The sequence below is a fragment of the Ammospiza caudacuta genome, chromosome 5, assembly GCF_027887145.1.
Source record: "Ammospiza caudacuta isolate bAmmCau1 chromosome 5, bAmmCau1.pri, whole genome shotgun sequence".
NCBI lineage: Eukaryota > Metazoa > Chordata > Aves > Passeriformes > Passerellidae > Ammospiza > Ammospiza caudacuta.
Window position 1 is genome coordinate 671511 of NC_080597.1, and position 23053 is coordinate 694563.

Consider the following 23053-nt stretch of genomic DNA (forward strand, 5'->3'; position numbering starts at 1 on the left):
GAGGGGACAGCGGGGCTTCAGAGGGGACAGCGGGATCCTGAGGGGCCGGGCGGGCGCCTGAGGGGACAGCGGGGCTTCAGAGGGGACAGCGGGAGCCTGAGGGGCCGGGCGGGACCCTGGAGGGGCGGGCGGGGGTCAGACTCCACCCGGCTCCGCCCGCTCTCCCAGGCTGCTCCGCGCCGCAGCCGGGGAGGCGGAGCCGCTTTATTGGGAGCCCAAGTGGAAATTTCCCCGTCAGTTGCCGGCTCCGCCGCGGAGGGAGCACCAGCGAGGGCCGCCTACTCTCGTGTCCCCGCGTCGCGCCGCGTCCTGCCCGCTGTCATGTCCAACTACATCCACGTCCCGCCCGGCTCGCCGGAGGTGCCCAAGCTGGACATCACGGTCAGCGAGCGGGAGGGGCCCGGCTACCGCCAGGGCGCCCTGCAGCTGCTGCGCCGGCTGCGCCCGCACTGGAGACCCGAGGAGGTGACGCTGCAGGTACGGGGGTCCGCGGCCGCTTGGCTGATAGGCAGGGCGGGGAGCGGCGGGCGAGGCAGGGGCGAGGGCCGGCGGCCATTGTGCGGGGGAGCTGCCGCCTTGTTTCCTCCCCTCGCTCCCTCCCTCCTTCCCCCGCTCGCCGCCGCAGCCCCCTGCGCGGAGCCCCATTTGCTGGGCGGCCCGGCGGCGGGGCGGGGCGGCGCGCAGCATCCCCGGCTGCCGCCTTCCTTCCTTCCTTCCTTCCTTCCTTCCTTCCTTCCTTCCTTCCTTCCTTCCTTCCTTCCTTCCTTCCCTCCCTCCCTCCCTCCCTCCCCCCCTCCCTCCCCTGCCGTGGCCGTGCCCTGCCCGCCGCAGCTCGGCTGCCCGTGCCGGCGGCGGGGAGCGCTCCGGAGCCGGCCGAGGGAGGGAGCGGAGGCGCTGCGGTGAGGGAGGGAGCGGGGGCCGTCGTGCCCGTGCTGGTGAGCCGGGGCACAGCGGGGCACGGGCCGGCCCAGCAGGCCCCTCCGCCGCCCCGGGCGCTCCCACGGGCGGTGCAGCCCTGTCGGGTGCTTCCTGCAATAAAACCAGAATAAATATCTGCCTTGTGCTCGCATCCGGGCTGGGCTTGGGCCCCGCTGAGGCCCGCGCTCGCTGCTCCTGGCAGAAGCGCCGCTGCTGTCTCTGCTGCTCTCTAGGTGAGCAGGCACTGGGACTTGTGACGAGTCATCTGCCGGAGGATTGGCTGCTTTGTGCTTCTAGAATATGCTGAACATGGCCCCTGGACTCACAAACTCTCGCCGGTTTGCCTGCGGAAATAGCGGTTCAGCCTGTGGTTGGTCGCGCATTTTATTATACGCTCAGCTGTGTTATTCAGCAGTTGTTATTACGCGGAGGTGTCTCATTTCAATGAAGTTCCTCGTTGGAGAGCTGCTGAACTAGTTTGTATAGGAAAGCTGAGCGCGTTGAGGTAATGGTGTATAATTGGACTGAAATTTTCTGATGTCTTGATAGAAGAATGTTACTTGATGCATGACAGTCCCGTTAGCGTGAAAATAAAGCTAATGAGCTTTTCCTAAGTAATCTGTTTCAAGTAGTGGCCATAAGTTATGCACAGTCCCAACATCTCGAGGTGCAATGAAAATAGTTTTTTCAACATATGAGGTTGTTAAAGTTCATAGAATATCTTGATTTGGGAGAGGTCCATAATCTAACTTATTGGTCCTTGCAGGGCTACATAAAGTTATTAATAGTCTTATTCTTTTGGTTCTCTGACTGCAGTTCTCAGCAAAAAAATTTTATGTGTTTCATTCAGAATTGGTGAAAAAAGGAACCAAAACATTATTTTGTTAAGCAGGGTGGGTTGTGTTGGTAAAGGGGTAGTAGCTTTAAGAAAAAAAAAAATGTTGCTTCCTTCTGGCACTCCCTTTGCAAGAAACAATAAATAAAAACCACCAGTATCATTGGTGTGGAACAGAGTCTCTGTTGTCTGGTCCCACGGAAGTAAAGCAGGAGATCGCTGTCTGTGTCTACAGAATACCTTGAGTTCAGTTTTTACCAAGTTACTGTGAGAGCGCAACCTCTCAGCTCGGTGTTTTCCCTTTGACCAGCGGGAGAGCGATCCATTCCCGTTCTGTTCACAGCGCCCTTGGGCCGTGGGCTGCTGTTTCTACCCTCCGGCCGCTGCTGAGGCTGCAGTGGTGTGCGGGGCTCATCAGGGGCACCTGCGGGGCACACGCAGCCCTTGGCTCCGTGTCACTGAGCAGGAGGATGCCCTGGAGCCCTCCCTTCGCAAGGGTGTGCTCAGCAGGCAGGCGAGCCTGCCACTCCTGTCAGGGAAATATGCCTGACTAATCTGAAACAGCAAATGGACAAAGAATAGGTTTATGATGGCACAGAGATGGGTTTAATGAACTACTGCTGCTTCTTCAGGTGGACTCTGCCATTCGCTACCTTTGCTCTTGGTAATTCTTGGGTCAGAGCACTTAGTAAGCAGTTGAAGAGTCCAGAGTTTGATTTGAAAAAGTTAATTAACTTGCAGAAATTTACTGTTGTGAGATAATTTGTTTAGTCAGCTAAACAACTTTTAGACTGTAGTTAGTAATGGTTAATGCTTAATCCCTAAGATTTATAAGTACCTGAAGTCAGGGATATATTTTAACATTTGAATTACTTTTTTTTGCACCATGGCATAAAACACAAATGTAGGATGGAAGATGAAAGTAAGCACTGAAGATAGTAATTTTTATTGCATTATTTATCAGCAAGGCTATAACATCAGAAGCATCAGCTGTTACTTTTTGCAAAGGAAGCAGCTATACTGTAATGTGTCTCCTTTATATGAAGTTATAGGTGAGTTTTGTCCCTACAGGGCAGTACAAATGTTCAAGTTAACCCACATTGCTAGGGAGAAACAGAATTTTTCTGCCCGAACACTCATCTTCGTGTATGTTATGCACTTGTCAGCTGAAAATGTCCTAGGAACTGCATAGAACTGGGTGCTTGATTTTCTAACTCCTGAGCATTGAGGTTTGCTTTCTCTGCTTTTTGCAGCAGACACTTTTGGTTCTGGAATGGCTGTATTTTAGTAATTGCAATGTTGAGTAGTTCTGGTTGGAAGCAATCTTTGGAGGTCTCTCCCAAACTTCTGCTGAGAAGCTCACTGCTTGCTAAATTCAGAAACTGGCTCTTGTGAACATGAGAAACGGAGTTTTTTTAAATTTCAATTAAAAAAGCTTTTCTAGCTCAAAACAGGCCTTCTGAGTTTTGTAAACTGCCTGAATTTTGACAATGGGCACTCCAGTTTTTATATTCTGCATGATTCTTAATGAAATATGAAAACTGAATTGTCTTTACTCTTTACTTTTTAAAAGAGGTTATATTACCCTTCCTAGGTAAAAATGTGCTCACAGATTGGATTTTTTTGCCCACCTTACAAATTCCTTATTTTGTCTCTTTTGTGGAGATTCAGTGAAGATCAATGTTTGCTTACAGTGTGGGAGAATTAGTTACCACTTCAGCAGTGCTGATCCAGGATTGTTTTGTCCCATGCCTGTCTGCCCCTTTCAGGTCTGGTGGCAAAGAAGGGTTCAGTAGGGTAATGCACAATTTCTGCTCTGCAGGAAAAACCTGCACTCTATCAGAATTTCTAACCATTCTGAAATAATATTTAGTGTTGAGAATAAAGGCTCTCTGTTTTTATTGGTGAAAAGGCTTAATACTAATAATGTTAATTTATACCATTATTTGGGTAGGCCAGAATGGTATATGTGAGAAGAAATTTGGTGAGGAATCATTCAAAGATCTAAAATAATGAAAGTGTTAGGCTGGCAAACAGTGCTCCTGTCCTGGATGAAACCTGAGCAGAGGTGGAAAGAATTTGTTTTGCAAAGGGGATTAAATTTTTCATAAAGACACTCCTTAACCTCCCCATGCAAATCCTGCAAGCAGCTATCATCTCCAAATAAGTTGGATTCATTTGCTTTTTTTAATTCTTTGAAATATTTGGGCGTTCCTTGTTTTTTGGTAATATGTTTTTTTTTTTTTTCTCCTGGATTTACATGTCTTTGCACTTCTCAATATTTGGCATGATTTTGCTACTGCAATACTTTATAATTTGCAAAGATTTGTTCCTGCAGCTATGAAATGTGAATGGGATGGACCCAAGGCTTACAAAAAATTGTATTTTTGCCAGTGGAACAGCCACCCACCTGCTGCTGTGTTTACCAGCTTAGCTTTTGTCTTTTTTCCCTTGGATTTTTCATCCTAACTTGCGCTCAGTAGCTTTTCTTCAGGCAGTATTTTCTGTATTTTCTGTCTGCTGATTGAATTTATTTGCTTGTGCTGATCCTGATCTTCTTTCAATAACAAACTGTCATTTGGTTCAGAGTTCTGAACTTGTTGGAATATTTGTTAGTTTATTTAAACAGGCTGAGCGTGGGTTTAAAAGCATTGAAATAATTGCAAATGTTAATGTCTGGGAAACAAAGTAAATAAACCAACTTTATTTTGTATCTCAGTGCTGTTAACATTTTTCGAGTGAGATGTTTGTTGCTCAGCTGGTTTTGGCACATCACCCCCTTCCTTCAGCAGTTGCCGCATGAAGAGGAAGGGCTGAATGCACAGAGAAGTGCTGATGGCTCCAGATGGAGAAGTGGTGAGTGAGGAGAAGAGTAAGAGCAGTCAGAGCTGCAGCCTGGGCTGCATTACTGCTGTTTTGTGGAAAAGCTGTAATTTGAGGTGTGCCTTGAACACGGTGCCACAGTCGGGGGGAATGCCAGCAGGATTGGATGTCCTTGAGGCTGGGTTGGTTTCTACAGTCTCTTTCAGTGTCTGATGAAGCCTGATAATCTCCATCCCTGTTTCTAAAGGTGTGTGTGGTGTCTGTGGGGCAGGAGCTGTGGTGGCATTTCATGTGAGTGATGTGCCTGAGGTAATTCAGCTGTGCCTGGTGCTGGCTGAGGCTGGGATTGCAGGGAATCAGTGTTTGTTTGGGCACAGCTTGGAGGGGGCCATGGGAAGGGAGAGAGCCTGTGCTGCAGGCTTGGGATGGGAATTGTAGCATTGGAAAGGAATGGTCCAGGACAGCTCAGCCCCAGGCATTGCACATCAAAATCTTCTGGGGGAGGAACAGTGAATTCATTCTTTGATTTAGAATCAAGTCTTAGGCTCCTTTCCTATTAGCTTTATAAACTATTATTGTTATTTAAAAATCTGTAGCTGTTTTAGTCAGTACCACAAAATTTGTAAAGCCAATTCATCGCTTTCAAAGTGTTAACTAGGTACCTGATGCTGTTTTCAGGTAGAAGAATATTCTTCAGAAACAGGGTGAAAAATAAGTAACTCATTTTTACCCCGGCATTAAAAAAAAAACCAACAAAAACAAATAAAAAGACCCAACCCCAAACCAATCCCCCCACCAAAAAACCCACAAGCAACCCAGGTGTGCATGGTTTGCAGGCCAGGAGAGCCCTGCGAAGGTGGCAGCAGCTCCATCTGCTGCCAGCCCTGCTGTGTGTCCATCCTGCTGCCCTGCACAGCCCCCAGGAGCTCAGCAGGAGCTGTGCTCAGCCTCTGGCCGACCTTGGCACACAGCAGCGGGCACTCCTGCTTCCTTCCTGCGTTTCTGGTGTTTGTAACACCAAATGGTGTCGCTCCTGATCATCTGACCCCCTAAACCCTGCAGACAGCCACTTGCACCTGCTGAGTGAGATGGCCTGGAGGATGTGGCTCCAGAGCCTGGAGAGCTCTCCGTGAGGCTGCTCATGTGGGAATTTACCCAAGGCATGTTCCTGCACTTGTACTTTGTCCTTCTTTTATGAATAGCTACAGAAAGACAGCTACAGTAGCTACAGAGAGAGAAATAACTAGCCTTGTTCCAAACAATTCAGTTCTTGACCTGTATACCTGTGGATGTGCCTGTGTAGACTGTACTTTTCCAGAAAATAGATCAACGTGGATTTACAATACAAAGTTGAAGGTTTGTGAGCATTAAAGAAGCATGTTATTGAATTCTGCTCCTTTCAGGAGATCCTAAAGGCAGTCTGGGGTTCAGCAGCAGAACCTGGGGAATTCCTGCTGATTGATGCTTCAGTTTCACATCACTGTTGTGTTTTTATGGCACTGCAGTACTGCTTCCTGAGTTCCTCCTCCTGTGGATGTCATAACTCAGTCTGGAAGGGAAAAGTCAGCCCTTCTGAGTCATGAGTACTTTCTACTTTGCCCCATGGCACTTTTCTGTCTGTTTGTTCTTGTTACATGTGATTGCAATTTCATTTTCATTCTTCTGAACGCTTGGAACAAAGGGATTAGAGAGGAGCTTTTCATGGAGCACCTGCTTATGAGATGGAAGCAGATGCATCATATGTCCTTTCCAGGAATCTAATAACCCAATCACAGTGCCTTTAGGGTAGGCTGTCTCTGAGGTGCTGTCTGAGACTTGAGTAGCTTAAGCTTATTTGTAGCTTTCTCACCTTAAGTCTGCATTTCATCAAAGAGTTTCTTTTTTTCTAGAAAGCCTTGGATTCAGGCTAGATCTAATTGTGGGCAGTATAAATATAATTTCCAGAAGTGTTTCTGAGTTTAGTTTTACCTTTGTATCAGCTCATGAGAAAGTATGTATTAAGCTGTGATAAGCACATATCAGTAATTAACTTTGTGGATTGCAGCTGTGTCAGAACCTTGCTGCTGGAGGTTTTTTATGTGTTGCATTGTGTTCTAAACCTCTGTTATCTCTGTTTTTTTTAATTTATTCCCAGAATTCGCTACTTTCATTGCATTCTGTAGTTTCTTCCATCCTCTTCCATGTGGCCTTGACACTTTACTGATTATCTTATCCACATCATCACAGTCTGTTCTCTGCTTTTCATGCTCAACTGACACCTGGGCTATAGAACTCCTGTGTTGCTCTGCTTCATTTCAGATTGTTTTGGGCAAGGCCTTTTAAGCTGATTCTTTAAATGGTAAAGGCATTCTGAATAAAAGAGTAAAGTGACTTTTGTTCTTTTACTGGTGGTGGCAAACACTAGATGTTTTCTTGGGATGAAATATGGAAATTGTCTACTTGGAATTATGTTATTAGAAAAGTAAGTGAACCTGTCTGCCTTTTTCAGAAGCAAGAGCTAAAGTGCTCCTGGGTGTAAATAATTATTTGTAGCAGCATGTTACAAATAGATGCTAATCAGTAGAGTTCCTAAATTAACAGTTGAGGGAGTCCAATTTCCTTGTTGCAGATTTCTTTTTATTGGTGCTAATGAAACTTGTTTTAAGGGGATAATAGACCTATGACAGAAGGTGTAATGTGCCCAGAAGTTTCTGTTCAACTGCAGAACAACTCAAATTCTTACTGTTTCTTTGCACCACCACTATGAGCATATTTTTTTGTAGTAGCACTGTTTCTGATTACCTTAGAGCTGTCTCTTTTTCATAGTACATTTTTTTTTCTTTGAAGTACATTTTGGAAGCTTTCATCTAAGTATGGCAAAGAGATTTTTTGACTTGAACAGCTCAACACGAATCGCTTCTGCTAAGTGAACTTCATACTTTTAAAACAAATTAATTCTGGATTTATGTTAAAAGGCACCTCCCTCCCCCCAGCCCATAACAGAACCCCACCCAGACTTTCCAAGGTTCTAAAGAATGATGATGCCTGTAGGTATGTTTGCTGTTGTTGGTGGGTTTTTAGCAGAAGTAGTTTTTCACTAAGTACCATGGCTTAGAGTAATGTCTGGCACACAGCAAATCTCTGCATTTGTCAGTATTTTTGTTCTGGGCCTGACTTAGGGCTTGAGGCAGAAATCATATCAGAGGGTGCATGACTGGCCAGGAGTAAATAAGGAAATCAAACTGTTGTCATTGAACACTTAGTATTCTGATCCTGATAAATTGGTTTCCTTTCTTCAGCTGGCTTTCTGACCTCACTGCTATTAACAATTAGAAAATGTTTGTTATCCAACTTGAAGCTGCTTTTGGCTGCTTGCTTGTTTTACTGTGAGGATGTTTTGTGGGAGGGTTGAATTAAGAGTTAGGGTTTTGAGCGTGCAGAGTGGAAGAAGAGCCATGACTGTAAATACAAAACCCACCCCCCATTTATATTCAAGTGTTTTCTTCATGATACTCCTCTGTCTTTAAGTTTTTATTTCCTAGTGCTCTGTCTAGTAAGCATGTGTATTTGGGGAGCTGAGGGATAACTCAGCATTCCCTTCATGCTTGCTGGGGATGCAGAGCTGAGTTGCTCATGGTGGGATCAGCAATAACTCAGCACTCCCCTCCTTGCTGGGGATGCAGATTTGGGTCGCTCACCGTGTTGTGTGTGCTTTGCAGCTGTTCACTGATGGCATCACCAACAAGCTGATCGGCTGCTACGTGGGGGACACGAGGGACGACGTGGTGCTGGTGCGCATCTACGGGAACAAGACGGAGCTGCTGGTGGACAGGGACGAGGAGGTGAAGAGCTTCCGAGTGCTGCAGGCCCACGGCTGTGCCCCACAGCTCTACTGCACCTTCAACAACGGCCTGTGCTACGAGTTCATGCAGGGAGAGGCCCTGGATCCCGAGCACGTCTGCAATCCTGACATCTTCAGGTGAGCTTTGAAACTCTGTGAAATCTCATTTCATTGTGTGTTTAGGGAGTTCTGCCTGGCCTGAAGCGCTTGGAGTTGAGTTTGAGCAGAAAATGGTATTTCTGTAAGCCTGTGCTGAGCTGACGTTCACACTGCCTTAGTTCTGGTATTTCAGTGCTGAACAGTGATCCCTGCTGCCTCCACAGAACACTGTACTCATTAAAGGTCTGGTTGTTGTGTCTGACACTTGCACATTACCATTACAGAGGTCATTGAATGTGCTGGAGTTGTAGGGGGCTTGACTTGGTTAAAGTATTTCCAGCTGTTTCCAAGACATTCCTTTTGTGAATAGATACCAGAAAGCTCCACTGAGAAATGATTTTAAAACTGTTAGCAGTGAGCAGAAGGTGCTGATGTTGTAAGATTTTAGTTTTTCATGTGTGCGCTGAAATGTATTTGCCTAAAAATAGCAGCTAATTTAAATGAATACTTGGAAAAATAAGCAAGAGTAGACTGTAAATGCAGGTGAAGTTTGTGTGCTGTAACTGAACTCCAGTCCTTCCCCCTTAGGTAGTGACCCTAATGAACTCTGAGTCTCGAAGTGTGCTGCCCTATGGCTGTGCTCCTCTTGTTTAAACCCTCTTTGAATTCCTGAGCTGTATTTTTTAGAGTTTTTCTGTTAAATATAACATTATTTAATTTTAATTTGTTTTAGACTCATTGCTAGACAGCTTGCTAAAATCCATACTATTCATGCACACAATGGATGGATCCCTAAATCCAATTTGTGGCTGAAAATGGGGAAGTACTTCTCTCTCATACCCACAGAATTTGCAGATGAGGAAGTGAATAAAAGGTGGGTATTTCATCATGTTCTTTCCAGACTTCACATTCCTTCTGCTGCAATTTGTTTTTGTACAATATCATCAGACTTTGTTGCTCAGAAGGTAGACATCAGCTTAAAAATATTCTTCATGTGACTTTGAAATCATGGACTTGCTGCATTGTAATTAAAGAATGCTCTAGCAAAGTGGTTTTTCTTTTACAACATCAAATTGTTAAATGGAGAGAACATGAATAGGTAAGTAGAAACGTAGAGGACAAAATGGCCATTGAAGTGTGTACTGTGACTAGACTAAAACTTAGTGCTGATTTCCTCAGTACAGATCCATCTGGTACCTAATGCTGTTGTGTGTTCTTCTTGGAGGAAGTACTGGAATGTGAAGGAAATTCATGCAGTAATTCTTTTAATCTTTGCACCTTTAAGATGTGTGGGAGTGTATTCATATCCTGCTCCTGATTCTTGGACTGCTGTTGTGTTTACAGCACAGATCATCTTCAGAAAATTGTTTTCTGGGGAGGACAGAGAAAAACAGTTGTCGTAATCTGAGTGCTGTTGTGCCTTGGGCAAGAGTGCCCTGATTTGGGAGAGGGTCTGTTGGACTACTGGCAGGAAGAATGTAGAGACAAGGGCTTCATTACAAATGCTTGCTGTGAAACCCAGAGTGCTCAATGTTAACTCTGTTTCCTTACACCTGGAAAGGTTCTTAAGGGACATTCCGAGTCCTCAAGTTCTTCAGGAGGAGATGGCCTGGATGAAGGAGAGACTGTCAAATTTAGGATCACCAGTGGTGCTCTGCCACAACGACCTGTTGTGTAAGAATATTATTTACAACAAGAAGAGAGGTAGGTGTGAGTAGTGAGGCCTTTGTGCTGTACTTGCTGTGCTGCATCAGTGGTAGTGTTTTACTCACTTGTTGGGGTGAGCTCAGTGGGAGCTTTGGAGGCCCAGTGTAATGGCAGTGATACCTGTGCTTAATTAGCTAATTCTCATCTGTATGCTGCTGTATAGAGGAAGAAAATCAGTGTTCCTGCTTTTCTTTAATGACCTTGTGAATTTGTTAATCCCCAGCTTGCCTGTATGCCTGGGCTTCAAAGTGTGTGACTGAATCCTAATTCTGTAATTCTGTTGTGGGTGTATAAAGCTTTTAGGAAGAAAACAAGATCATGCAGGTATAGAAAATAACATGGAGATGGTCTCCTGCAACATTTTGTCCTGGTTTGAGGTTGTGGGGAATACCCTTTGATAATGAAGTATCTTAGTGATATTCATTACTACATTCAGTAGCTCCATTTGTTTTCTGCATGAAGTACACAGACATCTTGAAAGATTCCTTTTGTAGATCCATGCTTTGTTTCAACAGTTGTAGGCAGCACACATCTTGGCAAAAATGAATTACAGTTGTGTTTCTATTACTGTACATTTAACTCATAGTTCATGTTACTGAGATCTGTTAAAGCTTCCATATAAACCCACAGCTTATTGATTTTAGTGGTTAGGGGCTCGGTTACTAAGGGAATCCATCAGGAATTAAACCTAACAAGGCAAACTTGTGACGCTAAAATGGCCACTGTGCAGTAAAAATATAGTTTTGCTCCCATTTCAAATACCTGAGCTCAGCTGAATGTGACTAATCAGATTACAAGGCTTTCTCCTGAAATAAGGATGACGCATTCCTTCTAGTAGCTGCATATTTTTGTGCCAGCTGAGTAGGATTGTTGGTATGTAAGTTATGTGCCTTAACTCCTAAAGAGCAAGAACAAAACCAAGCTGCTGCTGGTTCCAGTATGAAAACTGCTGTATGTGCTAACACATTTCTGCATCATGTGTGAATTCTGCATCGCCATGTGAACTGAGGGAATAAACTCTTTTGGTGATTTGTGTCCAAGTTCCCCTCTGAGTAATGCCCCCTTTGAAGGGAATTGCTTTCACTTATATATGCCTGTATGTGTGTATGCATCCTAACAATGCTAGCAACATAGATTTTGAATTCTGTGAGTTCAGTACCAAGCTTGAAAGGTTTTACTGAGTTTCAATTATGGACTATAGCTCTGCTTAAACAAAGGGGGGAAAGCATGGAGGGTATGCAGAAGACCAGACTTGTAGTCTTTAACACTTGGAGTTGTGATACTGTAGTACCAAAACTAAATCTCTTTTTACCATGTGGCTTTTTTTAGTGCTGAAATTACCTGAGGTTTTAGCATCCCAGAGCAGACCCACTGAGATAAAAGTAATTTTTGTAGTCACTTTGCATAGCAGATCTATGCAACAAAAATAAAAGGATCTGAGGAATTCCTTTAAAAACTTCCCAGTTGTGCTGGATAGGCTTGAAGCTCCTAATTGGAAAAACAAATGCTGTGTGCTTTTCTTTTTGTAAGCAGAATGGGGGAGAAACAGTGCCAGCAGTGCATCGCTTGTGAGCAATCCTGCAGTAACAAGTGTGTAAGTGTTTAGGGTTTGGAGACTGGGTGGGGAGAGGGAGGTTTGTAAGTACTGAGGCTTCAAGCAAGCTGTAAACAGCTGGGGGAAACACTTGGAGATGTGAAGTAAACAGGTTATTAAAGTTATGTTTGAATACTGTACGTGTACTGTGTTGTGAAACTTGTGCAATCTGGGTACAGCAGGGACCACTTTGATAGTAACCAATCCTCAGTGACATCTGTAGAGAGGATGGTTGTCATTTGGAAGCTGTTTTTTATGGCACACTTTTTACAGAGCATGAGCAGGAAGCTCAGCTTTAACTGTAAAGGAACATGTATAACTGGAATTGTGGTTAGCAGAGCAAAAGCTTTTCTTGGTATAAAAGAAAATTGTGCAAGAGCACAAAATGTAATCTTTTCAAAGATGAGCCTCACTAAGCATGGCACCAAATTGTCTGAAGGTAGTTAACATTTTTGGTGAATATAATACTCTGACTAAACTCACTCTTCCATCTAGAAAAGCCTCTGTGTGTCCAAGGTCCAAAAGACCTTAGTGACCCTAAACTGAAAACAAGAGACAATGGATTTTCTAGATTAACTACCTTATTTTTTCTTTATTCCTCACTAAAATCTGTGCAAAACTGGTAGTATTGTCTGGCTTTTCAGAAGCTGTCACAAAGGAAACATAATTTATTTGTTTTAGTAATACTGTACTTATAATTTTTTGAATGCTTAATTTGCACATTTACTGGTTGGAGGGATGTGTGGGGATGTGTTAAGGTACAGACTATCAGGATGTACTGGGACTTGTGTCCAATGCAGTGTGAATAATTTTGGCTTGTTCCTGAGCTTTGCCTTAGCCTTGTCCTCTGCATTAAATTCACATCAAGTTTTCAGAGTTGCAAGAAAAACCATAGTCATGCCACATACTGCTTCTAAGGAAAATCAGTCTCCTGTCCTTGTTTATGAGCCTGGAAGAGCATGTTGAGTGTTAACTTCATTTACTGGAGTCTCACTCATCTGATTTGAATTTGTTCCTGCTGTGGCTGAGAGAACTCTGCCCCTTGCTGTTTTGCTAATGTCCATTCTCAGTCACGCAGGATATGGAAATCTGCAAGTGGTACTTTACATAACTTATAATTATCACTGTCATCTACCCCTTGAAGGATATAGTTCAGCATTTCACATTGCTTTTATTGCAGTTTTGACATCGGGAATATTCAAAATATGCTTGAAGCTTGGTGCTGCTTATTTATAGACCTTGTGTTCTGATGCTCCTAAATTTGTTTGGTTTTTGTGGTTGTGGGTTTTTTTTTCCCCAGCGTGACCTGGGAATTTCCAAAAATACCTGATATTTTAAGAGTATTCAGACACTTGCTGTTCAACAAGATCCAGCATCAGAGGTTTTTCTGTTTCTGTGTGCTCTTTTTGCATATATGAAAATCAGCTGGCAGGGAGTTGTGTGTAGGTGGATGGATAGTTTTGTTCTGTTTATTCCCTCTGCCCGCCCAATGTTTTCTGTGATCCTTGGTAGGAGTGCGTGGGTGCTCAGTGCTTCTGAAGATGGAGGCTTCTGCTTTTGAACTAAAAATCTGTTTTGTTTTGCAGAGCTCTTTTGGGCATTTACAGCTAAAATTATCCTTTGGGTGGGTGAGCTGTTTGTGAGTTTACAAGCGTGTTCCTAGCACAGATCCTTGACTTTGAGGCTGTTTTCCAGGGGCTCAGTGAGCAGGAGGGGACACAGCTCAGGGTACATCCCTCGGCTCTGGTAGCTACAGCCAGGACTTGGCAGGGGAAGTGCTTTCCCTGTGAAACCATGGCAAGGAAAAGCAGCTGGCCAGAGAGGTGTCCTACCTGTCAGATCCCTGAGGAGGTCCAGCAGATGCTTTGTTGGTTCCTGCTTGGTCTATGTAAAAGTCCATTTCTGGGATATGGAATTCTGCATCTCCCTGTGGGTTTTGTGGGGTGTGTTGCATGATGCCTGCAAAAAAGAAATGTGTTTCACCTTGAAATATTCCCCGCTCTTGACATGCCTATTTCTGTCAATAGCAGTCTCCAGAGAGCTTCTTTTCAAATTTTCTCATTTCAATAAAGCTCAAAGACACTTAGACCAGTGTCTCTTGCTCTCAGGAATATTGATGGGATGTACAATTTGTACATCTTTTGGAAACCTTGAAACAGCTACCTGCTAAGCCAGTAATGTAAGCCAGAGCTTTTAGAAGTGGCTTTCTCATATGAACTGCAGTAAATCTTTAAAAGCACATTGATTGTTTAAACAATGACTGCAGACTTTCTTCTGCTTTTCCTAAAGCAGGGCAGATGTATGTGTGTGTATGTACTATATGTATATGTACATCTATATGGCACATTTTTGAAGCAGCAAACTTCAAAGTTTTTGCTTTCAGTTCCACAGAAAGAACTATGCAGATTTATTTTGAGCAGTTGTGCAAAAATTAATTTAAAAGGTTGAGTTGCACAGTAGTGTGAGTCTGAAGTGGATCAGTGCAAATGCAAAGCTTTTTTGCTTTGAACTTTTGTCTTATCAAATGGGAGTTTGCCAGGTTTTCTCCATCTGCTGCCCAAGGGCTGGGTATGTCCTTGTTCCTGCTTTGTGAGGACAGCCCCACCCATACCTTGTCAGCTTCAATTTCTGCTTCTGTGTAATATTCTTTATATCTGGAAGTAAGTTGTTTAAATGTAATTAAAAATTAATGGTGGCACCTAGGGATGTTCTAGGTGAAATCTGCTAATGAAAATTTAAAGTATTTATGTCCATATTTTACTAGCAGACTTTCACCTGCTGTGTTTGGATTTTAGGTGAGGAAGGAAGAAAACAAACCTCTCAATACAAGTGATATTAAATGTCTGGAGGGCAGGAGGGGCTCAGGAGATCACCTGTGTAGCAGGACATTAGCCAGGGTTGGGATTTTAACTGGCTTTAGAAGAGCACTTCTAACAAACTTCTTCTGTGCTAACTTGGTCAGGACATGGTGAAACTATTTTACTTGAGCTGTACAATATTCCTGAATCTTACGGAGGGAGTGTAACAGGCACTTAAAATCCTTAGTCTAGGAAATACATACATAATGTGCTTAATTTCAACATTGTTCCTGATTTTCTTTTTAGCCTAGAGTTTTAAGTCATGTTAAAAGATTTTTCATTATAATAGACTGAGTGCTTTGTTAATTAAATAATGCAGGTTGTTAATTAAATAATGCAGGTAGTGATAACAAAAAGAGTATAGAGAAGGGAGAAAGGTGCAATGGTGAAAATTACATATTTCAATATAGCAGTGAGAAATGTAAGGTTTTACTTTTTAATCTTCTAGTGCAAACAGATCTTATGTTAACCCACTGCCTAATTTCCTGTTTTTTTAGTATTTCTGCTGGTTTCCCTCATAATACAAGAGCTCTAGTTTTACCTGATCAATCTCATTTACATTTTGACTGTTCCGTGTGCTGTGGACACTCTTGAGCAGCTTCAGTGCATTTTCCCCAGCTTCAGTGCAGGTGAACAGAATTTGGAAACATTTGGGGCTGTGTTTGCTGCTTGATCAGCCCTTGCTTGCACAGTGCTGCATAGTTTGGTAGCTTTGGCAACCTCAGTCTGATGGCTTATGGGGCTGGTTGAATCCAGCCTAAAAAAAGCAACTTTGGAGTAATCTTGCTTTGTAGGAGTGGTAGAGGAAACAGGAAGCATCAGCGTGTTGCAATGTGTTAGTCCACTGTGGCTGCACATTTGTGTGGTGAATAAACAGGACTGTTACTTGGTAGTCAGGGAGAAATTGATCTGCTATTTCTACATAAAGTTTAAAGAAAGAATGTGCTCCAGTACTTCTCCTTTTGAGAGTAAGGGAGGCCCTCATGTGGTAGAATTTAAAATTGAAATTCTCCTACTCGGACTTGAGGCAGAGAGAATTTTGAGCTCTAAATTTAAGAGCTTTGCTGAATGAATGTTTACCTTTAAATATCTCATATTGTAGAAGTCACAGCCTTACCCTGAAATGTCTGAGTGCACACAACCAGGTACAAATGAGTTTGTGGTTTGTTTGCCCCAAAACTCTTCAAAGGACACCAGAGGATCAGGGCTGGTGCTTGATTTGATGTGGACTCTGATGTTGCTGCTGTTGTCTCTCACACAGGTGATGTGCAGTTCATAGACTATGAGTACTCTGGCTACAACTACCTGGCTTATGACATCGGAAATCACTTCAATGAGTTTGCAGGTAAGAATTGGTTTCTGAGGTGAGAGTTGGCTGGTTTTACTGAAAACCCCAGTAACCTCATTCCTGTTTTTGTTTGTGTATCTGGTTGCATGCTTACAGCTGTCAGCTCAGGGAGTGTTGCTGTCTCATTGTGCAGAGCAGCTGTGCCCTTCCCTTGCAGGTGTTGTAAGCCAGGGCTGGAAGCATCACATCCTAGGTTCTGATAGTTAGATGAGTTCAGAGCACACAGCTTTCACCCTGTCCTCCTGTGGGGAGGCACAGCAGACAGCCCACTGCGCTGAGGTGCTGTGGCTGTCACTCTAGAGGTGCTGTGGTGACAATGTCCTGTGGGAGTGCACGGTGCCAAAGGCAGGATGCTGTGTTTGGGGGTGGATTTCAATGTCTGCACCAAGTACTGGGCCTGTCCCAAAACCACAAGTAAAGGCTCAGACTGTGTCATAGGGAAAAGGTGGGGTTTTAGGAGTATGGTGCTTTTAGAGTAATTTATTAACTAGTTAAAATTTTTTACAGCAAGTGCCCATTCATTCCCCTTGCTCCATGAGGGAGAAATGACCTCATGTGTGTGCTGTACTATTTCAGAGCATGAGCCAGCAGGGAAAACCTACATGATGATCAGAGCAGATGGAAAGCACACCCTGGTGAAATGAAGAGTCTTCATCTACTGGTTACTTTACTGGTTACTTTACAAACAATGTTCAGTTTAGATAACTTTTAAAAAAAGAAAAAAAAGTCAGTGTGTGCTTGGTAATTTGAATTGTATAGTTGGTAATTTAGCGATTTGGAAAGCAAGTTAAATTAATGAGAATTCCTGAATTCCCTGAGAGTGACAGTGAAAGTGAACTGTGATCCAGGCTTGGGGCTCCTGGCAGACTCCCTACAACCTGTGACTAAGCATCTCCAGTATAGGAAGAAAAATAGGATAGAAATGAGTTATGGGCTCCTAATTCTACCAGTGCCCTGTGGAGGAGAGAGGCAGACTCACAGGAAGTTTTCTTCAGATGTGGGCCCAGTGATAACTGGGGATGCATCTGGATTTGGCTTGGGATGTTGTGGCACACAAGTCTCTTTTCCTACAAAATATGTCATATTTGATCTATTTGTGAGGGGTTTTGTTTCATAAAGCAAATACTTTTTCTTAAGCTTTTTCTCAAAGCCCAAGGTGTTGAATCCCAAAATACAGGCAGATTCTATCTGACTGAAAAAATAAATTTGCAATGTGGAACACTCTGATTTGTATGTGGGACATTCTTGGCAGCATGTAATTGAAGGTGAGGTTAAAGTGAAAATGTGGTTATTTGTTCATATCAATCTGTGCCTGTGTGTTGGGGTGGGAAGGGGCACAGAAATGAACTACTAGTGGTAGTACTAAAAGGTTTCTCATGGTCTTTGTATGCAACATAAGGTTCTGATAGTGTTGTCTTTTCCTAGGAGTAAATGAGGTAGACTACAGCCTTTATCCCAACAGAAAATTACAGGAGCAGTGGCTGAGATCTTACCTTGAGGCATACAAAGAATACAAAGGATTTGGCACAGAAGTCAGTGAAAAAGAAGTTGAAGTTCTGTATGTCCAAGTCAATCAGTTTGCACTGGTGAGTAACAAACACTTGATTAGAATATTTTAAATGAGGCAGAGAAACCTGACATTCTTTGAAGAAATGTAGTTGCTATTTTCTTGAATTTGAATGTAGTGACATGTAAAGAAAACTTCCATGAGAAATAAAGCTTTGCTCTTCTATGGAAACTTGCTTCTCTGTTGCCTATTAAATATTCTCTGTAGAATATTCCTGGTGTCGGAAGCACTGCGCATTCAGAAAATGAGGAGATGAACTTTGAGGGAGGATTTCTGTTGGCCTGGCAAGTTTAAGTTGGCCACAGCTTATGGTGTGTTTTTGTTGAATTTTTGTTTGTAGTGGTGATAAGGCAGAAGGACACGGTAGTGCTTCATGAAGACATAGAAGCTTTAAAAGCTTTTCAAAAACTAAGATGATAACGTTCTGTTAAAGTAGAATTTATGGGTTTAATTTATTTTGTCTTTTGCAGAGAAGTAGGTCACTCTAGAGTCTCTTGCTGATCTTGTTTTGCCTAGATGCCGTGACAGGAAATGTTACAGCCAAAGTGCTTGCATGCTTTTTCTTCTGAAGAATAACATTTGTAGGAGGAGTGAGGCTCAAGCAGCCACTTTGGCCTTATTTTAGTCCTCCTTCCTACTGATTCAAGCACTCCTCTGTTACTGTAATTCCCTGAGTTTTCTGGCACCAGCCCCTGGCTGCAGTGAGGAACAGGAGTTCACAGGAAGCTGATTATTAAACCAGCTTTAAAACCACTGGCTTGTATGCTGCTGTTCTTTTACAATGTTGGTTGTTATGTCCAGTTCAGCTGGCCCACTCATTCAGGACACTTGGAGCTGCAGTTGAGCAGGCTGGGGGCCTGTTTGAAAATAAATAGTGCTCTTTGGTCAGTTTCTGACAGTGGCCATAGTCATGTTTAAGAGGATGGAGAGGTGTTTGGAGAGCAGGTCAGGGCTTGCCTGTAGAACACCTGTGGTGCACAAACACTCTGACTGCTGCGTCAGGTCATGTGGGGAGCTTTGGTAAGGAAAACTTGACACGAGTTCATGGATGTTGGTGTAGGGTGATGAACTGCAGCTCTCTGGCCAAGGTATCTGAACCAGAGGCACAGGACTCACTTGGGCACAGACCAGTTGCTGTTCTGAGGTGTTTTCAGCTGTGTCCATGGATGGCTACTAAATTCCTGGTCAAGTGTTCCTTTTGAGCCTCAGGAAGCCATTTAGGTAATCAGTGTGAGCAGTTCATCTGCTGAAGGTCAAGGTCTGTTCAGAAGTGTCTTCCACAGGACACTGCCAAGCTTATGGCCATCACATGTTCATTTTGAGGTGTATTAACAGCATATCATTAATATGATCCATACTGTCAGCCTGAAAGTGAGCAGAGGCCTCCAGACTGCTTCTCTGGGCTCCTAATGGAAGTAAGTCTGGACCAGATGAGAAATTTGTGTAAATGCTGATGAAATAGAGCTTTTCTTAAAGCATTATATCTCTCTTTGTCCAAGCCAGCAGTGAAAGTGAGTGTAATTGTACAGGTCTCAGGATGTAACTGAAAATTCAAAGGAATTTCCTGTTTGCACTGGAGTTCAATACATGTGGAGTAATAGAAGTTTACAGCAGTAGAGGTGGTGGTTACATTTCTGTGCATTTTTTTAGCATGGTGTATATAGTCACACAACAATCTGCTTAATAGGTGACATAGTTTATAAATGGAACATTGTTTCTCTTGACAAGCAGCAATCAGTTGGATTTCCTTGTCTGCTTGTGAGTAATTTATTCTGTAATACTGCTTATAAATCTCTTTGGTAAAAAGAGCTCAAATGACTTTACAAAGATTGGGGTTTGAGTGTTCTCTTATAGATGAAGTTTTGTCTCTGTGAGAATGTTAATGTGTTAGATTTAAGGTAAGGTTAATTTTTGCTGCTATTGCTTTTTTCTTTCAGGCTTCACACTTCTTTTGGGGACTGTGGGCTCTAATTCAAGCCAAATATTCCACCATTGATTTTGATTTTCTAGGGTAAGTGTGCTTGCTGTGTACAGTCAGTCATGGAATACTAGAGGGTGGAAGGGACTTGTGGGGCCATTTATTCCAACACCCCAGCTGTCAGAAACTGAGATCTGAGCAACACACCTGACCTTGTGATCATACAGTGAAACTCTTCATTTGTAAGGGAGAGCAAGGCAGCAAAACCTGTCTGTCAGTGTTTTCTGTTGCTGAAAGCTCTCTAAATTATGTCCCCCTGGGCTAAAGCACATGGTTTACAAGGCAAGGAACATAATGCTTTTGGGAATCAAGTGTTTTTTTGCTGGGGAGACAAAGGCATGGAAGCCAAGGTGGTCAGTAAGGTGTGCTGTCTGGTGCCAGACCTACATTTCCAACAGTGAGGGTCAAGGGTATAGTGCAAAAGAGCTTGATTACTTATTGCATGGAATATTGATCCTGGAGGTTGCTATTCTTGTTTTAAAGAGTCTTCGTACCACCAATGAACATTAAGTTCTGCTTCAGGTAGGTACCTGTCTCTGGCCGTTTTAAAATGGTCTTTCATGGCGACAAGCAGAGGAATTAATTTCTCCATTGGGGACCGAGCAAGGTGATAGGGTTCATCGTTTCACCTGTCAGGAGGTCCCACCTGGGGTTTTCTGGGCTGGATAATGTCATTTTTGTGCGTGAGGCCGATGTCGGCCCCCGGCTGGCTGCAGTACCCGGCGGTGACCGCTGGAGGGCGGGAAAACACCGGCGATAACCCAAACGCTTGGGAGATTGGGGATTGTGTGTTTGCATCGGGATCCAAATTCCTGCGGCACTGCACCTGGGGACAGCCCCAAACACGTGTCAGCCTTGGCACCTCTGTGTAACCATGGGGATCCAGTTCCTGTGGCACTGCACCTGGGGACAGCCCCAAACACGTGTCAGCCTTGGCACCTCTGTGTAACCATGGGGATCCAGTTCCTGTGGCACTGCACCGGGGACAGCCCTTTAACAACAGTCAAACACTAAACCTCTACCCTTGGTAATCCTGGAGCTGCATCTCTTTTGCAGGCTGGGACTGGGGGTGGTAGAGAAGAATATATTCTATAGAATGTATTCTATATCATCATTGCTCTGTTCCTAATTTCCTTCGGCAGCTGCTAAAAGTCAATTTTCTAAACAGGGTGCTGGGTCAGTGGAATTTTGACTAGTCCTGCTTAGCATGGCTGTTGTCATTGAAGAGTTAGCTGCTCCTAACCTGGAATGTCTCTCTCTCTTTGACCAGGTATGCAATTGTTCGGTTTAACCAGTATTTCAAAATGAAACTGGAGGTCATGGCGTTAACTCTTCCCGAGTAACGAAGAGGAGGACTCTTACCAAGTGGATAGACAACCCCTGAATCTTTTCTCAGAACAGATACTGGAAAAAAGCTAAACATTTGTTGAAGTGCTGTAATGCTCACTTGGTGGTTCTTGCTTTATAAATAATGCCTCTAGACAGTCCTTCAATGTTAAATTTATTATGAAGAACCTACGTACTGCTGTTGATATAAAACAGATTAGAAACTTGCTAAATCTATCAAAAGTTGTAGAAATGGCAATTTCATCCTTCTTTGTAATTTAACATATGTTGTATGTGAATTATTTATTATACGTTTAACATGATTCCATTGCTGCTTTCATCGGTTTGTGTTAAAGTTGGGTGCAGACAGTGAACTTGTTCCAAAGGGTTTGTTTAACAGCTTATTGAAGTCGCATTCACTTATGCAGAAGAAGACGTGTCAGAGACAATTGTTCTTTTAGAGGCCTGTGAGCAAAAGGAGTGACATAGACTTGTGAGATCTCTAGGGTGGTGTAACTGCGGAGAGGGGTTAGGATGATCTGTATTTCCCCCCCCTTTTTTAAAGGTAGCTTTCCATAGGATGGTACTTTTCTTTTGCACAAGAATCAAGCAGCTTGTTGAAATGATAAATAAGATTTTGATTTTTTTTTTTTGGTCTGGATTGGGCTGTAGAAATGTTGAAGTTCTATGGCCACAAGGTTCTCTGAGGATATTGTACCCACCACTGGTGTTGGGCGGACAGCCTGCCCAACTTCTGGGAAAGCTGCTTGTTTATTACATGTACTCTTAAAGCACCACTATTGCAAATCTCTCCTCCTCTTTGCAACTTGGTCCTGGGTTTGAACTCTGCTGTCTGTGTGTGTCGTGCTGCAGTGGCAGAACGGACTGTTGGACCCGAGATAGGAGAGCAGAGCTCCCGGTGAGCCTCAAGAGAGGTTCACAGCTCCTGTACCGATGACAACCTACTGCTTTGTCCCCTTCTCACCTTGGACTCTTAAGTCTTAACTGCCTGGCCCGTAGTTGTGCAAATTCTGGTATGTCTGGTGGTTCTTTTTTGTTTTCTGTCAGCAAATTGCTTTTGAAAGCCTCCAGTGTGAAGGACATGATGGGGAAAGTGTATGACTTTGGCAGTGAGGCTTTGATCATCTCACACATTTTATTTCTTAAAGCTGTTATACCAAGAATGGTCTGGATTACAAAATGCTAACTGAAAAGAAAATGTGTACCTAACAATGCGTAAGTTTGTGTGGAAAAGAGGCTTTAAGTGTGCAAGGGAGGGTGGGGCTGGGGGCAGGAGCTGGGAAGGAGCCCACAGCAGGAAGCTCAAGCCCAGCAAGCGGTTTGGGGCCAGGCAGACTCTGGTGATACTCTGAAAAACTTTGCACTTTGGTCACATAAGTGCCCACGTGTACAAAGTCTGGCGTGTGCACGAGCACATGCAAACACAAACTTAGCTGGGGAGTCTGTTGTACAGACTCCAGCAAAGATATTTATTCAGAATTGCTTTATGGCACATGGCAGTGTGTGTATGTGTGTATAGCATGTACACACCTACATACACGTGTGCTTTACAGAAGCTTGGAGTGAGGCAGGACAAAGACAACTCATGTGAATGAAAAATCTTCACAAGTAAAGACCATTTCCGATGGTATCCTGTTGTTTTACAAAAGCACGGTTTAGGATTTTTTTCCTCTTGTTTGTATTAATCTATGAATGTTTTCATTTTATTTTTATTCAGTCAAAACCTTAAAAATTTTTATACAAATGGGAGAGCTGGGAGTTTTTTTGTAACTTGAAATGAGGTAACGGTTTTCATTAGCTGGAGGCTACTATACTGGACAAACTCTCTTTGATTTGAAACAAATAGCTTAAATAGACATTTATCATTTACTTTGTAGCAGTTATCAAGGATGTTGCTAGAGCTCATGAAGGCACTGAAGTCCTTAATCTACTGTACTTTCTCCCTTTACTGACATTTGATGAATAATACCCTGCTGTCTTGTATTTCCTTTAAGTTCAGCAAGATATCCCTGGAACTAAGATTGCTAAAGATTTTTGAACTCTTTGTTACTATTTTCTTCCAAGCAATGGCTTTATTTCTGACAGTGTTGCTTTGTATTTATGAAATATTTTGAAAGAAGGCTGTGAAGTTCTTTTGGTCTTGGGAAATCCAACAGCTG

The 23053-nt window shown here is 43.3% G+C and overlaps 1 protein-coding gene across 1 annotated transcript; it reads left to right on the forward strand.

Annotated features, from left to right (window-relative positions):
• Positions 1-261: 261 nt before the first annotated feature.
• ETNK1 (ethanolamine kinase 1) lies at positions 262-21191 on the forward strand. Its single transcript, XM_058804818.1, has 8 exons — positions 262-477; positions 8275-8534; positions 9229-9369; positions 10057-10199; positions 15916-15999; positions 17428-17588; positions 19507-19580; positions 20818-21191. The coding sequence occupies exons 1-8, from the start codon at positions 322-324 to the stop codon at positions 20888-20890; spliced, it is 1092 nt and encodes a 363-aa protein (XP_058660801.1). The 5' UTR covers positions 262-321; the 3' UTR covers positions 20891-21191.
• The last annotated feature ends 1862 nt before the right edge of the window (positions 21192-23053 follow it).